Source organism: Oncorhynchus kisutch, unplaced genomic scaffold (assembly GCF_002021735.2).
Source record: "Oncorhynchus kisutch isolate 150728-3 unplaced genomic scaffold, Okis_V2 Okis01b-Okis20b_hom, whole genome shotgun sequence".
NCBI lineage: Eukaryota > Metazoa > Chordata > Actinopteri > Salmoniformes > Salmonidae > Oncorhynchus > Oncorhynchus kisutch.
Window position 1 is genome coordinate 15,840,788 of NW_022261978.1, and position 5,724 is coordinate 15,846,511.

At 46.9% G+C, this 5,724-nt stretch overlaps 1 protein-coding gene across 1 annotated transcript in view; it reads right to left on the reverse strand.

The window, feature by feature from the left end:
• LOC109884929 (leucine-rich repeat and fibronectin type-III domain-containing protein 2-like) overlaps nt 1-3,641 on the reverse strand; it is a 23,614-nt gene extending 19,973 nt beyond the window's left edge. Inside the window, exons 1-4 of the mRNA XM_031810998.1 lie at nt 2,862-3,641; nt 1,109-1,279; nt 458-619; nt 1-264 (exon numbers count right to left, since the gene is read on the reverse strand). The exon at nt 1-264 is cut by the window's left edge and continues 447 nt beyond it. Coding sequence (XP_031666858.1) covers nt 1-264; nt 458-619; nt 1,109-1,279; nt 2,862-3,619 — 1,355 coding nt within the window. The 5' untranslated portion in view covers nt 3,620-3,641. The remainder of the gene's footprint in view (nt 265-457; nt 620-1,108; nt 1,280-2,861) is intronic.
• Between the last annotated feature and the right edge of the window lie 2,083 nt (nt 3,642-5,724).

Consider the following 5,724-nt stretch of genomic DNA (forward strand, 5'->3'; position numbering starts at 1 on the left):
ATCGCTATGCACGTGTACACTCCGTCATCCCTAGCAACCGTAACGAAGAGATCCAAAGTTCCATTCCGGGACGATGTCGTCCGGCTGGAATTCGCCACAATCCGATCATCGGGGGAGACGAAATGGATGATTGGTTCGGGGTCGCCGATGGCTCTGCATTTCAGGGTTGCCCTTTGACCTTCCAGGACCCAGAGCTTGTGGGTGTGTCTGGTGATGAGGGGCGGCTCACAGGTGAACTCCTCCTCAAGGATGGACCAGAAATACCTGGACAGGTGAGATGGAGAGAGAAGAACGGTTAACTCTAACATTCACTGAGAGACACAGTATCTATATCTCTCTATTTAAACATCTGAATAAAATCTATTATCGTGACTATCTTCATCCTGGTGGAGTTAGGAATCGGAGCTCGCGGTAATGAACGAACGGAATCGGACAAAGACACTGTCATCTGTTTTACCTGCCGGCCAGGTGAGGGGGCGTGGCGCAGGTCTCCATGTCGTCCTCTCGGACCAGCCTGCGTAACCATAACAACTCACAGTTACAGTGTAGCGGGTTCCCTCCGAAGTTCAGACTGATGACGCTGTTGTAGGGAGTGGGACTGATGGCTCCTGTCTGAGACCTGGAACATAATTCTAAAATAATGAGTCATTTGTAATAAGTAAGTAATTTGACAGTTCAGTTTACTCTGTAGCCTACTCTCATACCGCAACAACAACAAGAATTTAATTAATTATGACCCTTCCAAAAGCATCGCCAATTAAATATTTACAGAACTTCAGCTTCACTCATGTAGAAAACCAACATATCCTTAAGGGATGTGTAATGTTTGGATAGTTGGATTCTCTTTATCTGCCGTCAGTATCAAAAGCAACTTACGACACTATGTTAGTATCAGTGGCCATAGCTGGAATCAAACCCACGACCCTAGAGTTGCTATCATCATGATGTTATCGGGTAAGTCACACACGGTGAGTAGATATAATGTGTCTACTGTCTTTACCAGTTCAGTCACAGTCTTTCATTGCCCAGTCCAAGACTTGAACCAGCAACTTCTGAACTCTGGAGGAGGAGGGGTGGGAGGGGTGGGGGGGTTGCTACGGTAACCTACCTGGCGAACAGGGGGTCAGGTGGCAGGGTCCTCAGCCTATTAGAGGTCATATCCAGACGAGCCAGCTTGTACAGCCCTCCAAAGCATCCCTCTGCGATGTGGTCTATCAGATTATGATCCAGGTTCAAAGTGTGGAGACTGGCCATGTTCTGGATCGACTCCCACGGAACCCTGCGTTGTGGACGGACAGCTCGTTTATTTGACTCTCTGTATAAATATAATTTTCTATACTGACATCACAGACTGTTGATATAGCAAAAAACATAGTGTAAAGAATGCCAGAAATCATAGACTATTGCTCAGCAAAAAATCTGCCCAAAATATACAGTAGCAGTCAAATGTTTGGACACACCTACTCATTCAAGGTTTATTCTCTATTTGTACTATTTTCTACATTGAAAAAATATATTTTCTATTGGTGATTCTTCAAAGTAGCCACCTTTTGCCTCGATGACAGCTTTGCACACTCTTGATATTCTCTCAACCAGTTTCACCTGGAATGCTTTTCCAACAGTCTTGAAGGAGTTCCAACATATGCTGAGCACCTTCATTCTGCGGTCCAACTCATCCCAAACCATCTCAAGTGGGTTGAGGTCGGGTGATTGTGGAGGCCAGGTCATCTGATGCAGCACTCCATCACTCTCCTTCTTGGTCAAATAGCCTTTACACAGCCTGGAGATGTGTTGGGTCGTTGTCCTGGTAGTCCCTCTAAGCGCAAACCAGATGGGATTGCGTATCGCTGCAGAATGCTGTGGTAGTTAAGTGTGCCTTGAATTCTAAATAAATCACTGACAGTGTCACCAGCAATGCACCCCCACACCATCACACCTCCTCCTCCATGCTTCACGGTGGGAACCACACATGTGGAGATCATCCATTCACCTACTCAGCGTCTCACAAAGCCACAGCGGTTGGAACCAAAAAGCTCAAATTTGGACTCATCAAACCAAAGCACAGATTTCCACTGGTTTAATGTTCATTGCTCGTGTTTTCTGGCCCAAGCAAGTCTCTTCTTATTATTGGTGTCCTTTAGTAGTGGTTTGTTTGCAGCAATTCGACCACGAAGGTCTGATTCACACAGTCTCCTCTGAACAGCTGATGTTGAGATGTGTCTGTTACTTGAACTCTGTGAAACATTGAGGCTAATAAACTTATCCTCCTCGTAGGGCTTGATGGTTTTTGCACTTGAAGAAACTTTCAAAGTTCTTGAAATATTCTGGATTGACTGACCTTCATGTCTTAAAGTAATGATGGACTGTCATTTGTCTTTGCTTATTTGAGCTGTTCTTGTCATAATATAGACTTGGTCTTTTACCAAATAGGGCTACTTGGTCTTCTACCAAATCTATCTATCTTCTGTGTACCACCCCTACCTTGTCACACTACAACTGATTGGCTCAAACGCATTAAGAAGGAAAGAAATTCCACAAATGTACTTTTAACAAGGCACATCTGTTAATTTAAATGCATTCCAGTTGACTACCTCATGAAACTGGTTGAGAGAATGCCAAGAGTGTGCAAAGCTGTCATCATGGCAAAAGGTGTCTATTTTGAAGAATCTCAAATGTTCAATATATTTAAAATTTTTATTTATTTAATTAACACTTTTTTTGGTTACTACATGACTCCATATGTGTTATTTCATAGTTTTGATGTCTTCACTATTATTCTACAATGTAGAAATAGTTTTTAAAACTTTTTAAAAACTTGAATGAGTCGGTGTGTAAAGACTTGGTGCTGTAAGTCTCCTCACCATCTGAGGTTATTGTAAGACAGGTCCAGATCCTCCAGCGTCAATAACAAATCATTGAACGCTTCTGCCGACACCCTGGTCAGCTGGTTACCGTTGACGATGAGGTGCTGTAGATTGACCAATCCCAACAGGTCCCTCGGTCCCAGCGTCGTCAAGCGGTTTCCGTCCAAATGCAAACTCCGCAAGCTCTCCAGATCGGAGAACGTCATTGGTCGGATGGAGTGGATAGTGTTCCGGGATAGAGTCAGATCAACCAATCCGGTCATGTTAGCGAAGTCAGCCCCGCCCACTTCTGTGATGTAGTTATCACCCAATCGGAGCTCGACGGTTCGTCGATCGACATTCGGGGGAACAAATAGCAGGCCTTTATCTGCACAGAGCGTGCTCAGAGAGTCCGACAGGTTCCGACAGACGCAGTGGAATGGACACACTGCGACCACGTCCCATGTCTCCCCTGCACCAATCAGAGAGGGCAGCAGGCAGCAGCATGTGACCAACGTCAGCCAATGGAGAGCCGGGAAAGCCGGGGATGTGCCGGGGGTGGGGCAGGCACAGCGAATGAGATGGGAGGAGAATGATCCAGGAATGGACTGGGAGAGGGGTAGTAGTTTGCAGGAGTTCAGAAGTGTGTTTGAAGGGATGATGGAGGGATGGAGGGAAGAGAGGATGGAATGTTCTTCCCTTCTCTGTGGGTGTGTGTGTGTGTCGGGTGATGGGTGTCGTCTTCGGATTGAATGGGAAGGTGGGGGGTCTGGCATGGTAGTATGGAGAGTTATCCACAGACCTAGAGAGAGAGAGAAGAGAGAGAGAGAAAAGAAAGCGAGAGAGAGAGGAGAGAGAGAGAGAGAGAGAGAGAGAGAGAGAGAGAGAGAGAGAAGAGAGAGAGAGAGAGAGAAAATAAAGCGAGAGAGAGAGAGAGAGAGAGGAGGAGAGAAAAGAGAGAGAGGAGAGACAGAGAGAGAGAGAGAGAAAATAAGTGTTACAGACTCACATTGTTTGGATAGTATTATGTAAGAAGCCCCTTGTCCTCTGTTACGTTAGCAGCAGAGATAACGGAACTGACACAAAGTACATACAATACTGATATATTTTTTCCTTCAATGCAAATAAACCGTTTGAACAAAAGAGGGGGTACATTTTTTTTGGGATTGACACTCCCGGCAGAACGTTGACAACAACTATTCCCAACAACCCAATTATCCTTCTGACAGAGACCCTGATACGAGTTGTGAAGCTACTAGCATGATGTATAGTTATGTCTGACGGCTTTGTCAGTGTGTGTGTGTGTGTGTGTGTGTGTGTGTGTGTGTGTGGTGTGTGTGTGTGTGTGTGTGTGTGTGTGTGTGTGTGTGTGTGTGTGTGTTTGTGTGTATGTGTGTTTGTGTGTGTGTGTGTGTGTGTGTTTATGTGTGTTTGTGTGTGTGTGTGTGTGTGTGTGTGTGTGTGTGTGGTGTGTGTGTGTGTGTGTGTTTGTGTGTGTGTGTGTGTGTGTGTGTGTGTGTATACGTTAGGTCTTCTCTGAAACATTATAATCCACTCTGTGTTTTATAGTTCAGGAAATTCACCCACACAGGACACACACACAGGACACACACACAGGACACACACACAGGAACACACACACAGGACACCCACACAGGACACACACACACGACAACCACACAGGACACCCACACAGGACACCCACACAGGACACCCACACAGGACACCCACACAGGACACACACACAGGACACACACACAGGACACACACACAGGACACACACACAAGATACCCACACAGGACACACACACAAGACCACACACAGGACACACACCCAGGACACACACACAGGACACACACACAGGACACCCACACAGGACACACACACAGGACACCCACACAGGACACCCACACAGGACACACACACAAGATACACACACAGGACACACACACAGGACACACACACAGGACACACACCCAGGACACACACACAAACACACACACAAACACCACACAGGACACACACACAGGACACACACCCAGGACACACACACAAACACACACACAAACACCCACACAGGACACACACACAGGACACACACACAGGACACACACACAGGACACACACACAAGACACACACACAGGACACACACACAGGACACACACACAGGATACACACACAGGATACACACACATGACACACACACAGGACACACACACAGGACACACACACAGGACACACACACAGGATACACACACAGGACACACACACAGGACACACACACAAGATACACACACAGGACACACACACAGGACACACACACAAACACACACACAGGACACACACCCAGGACACACACCCAGGACACACACACACAAACACACACACAGGACACACACACAGGACACACACACACAAACACACACACAGGACACACACACAGGACACACACACAGGACACACACACAGGATACACACACAAGACACACACACAGGAAACACACACAGGACACACACACAAACACACACACAGGACACACACCCAGGACACACACCCAGGACACACACACACAAACTAACACACAGGACACACACACAGGACACACACACACAAACACACACACAGGACACACACACAGGACACACACACAGGACACACACACAGGATACACACACAAGACACACACACAGGAAACACACACAGGACACACACACAGGACACACACACACAAACACACACACAGGACACACACATAGGAAACACACACAGGACACACACACAGGACACACACACAAGACACACACAGGACACACCCACAGGACACACACACACAAACACACACACAGGACACACACACAGGACACACACACAGTCACCA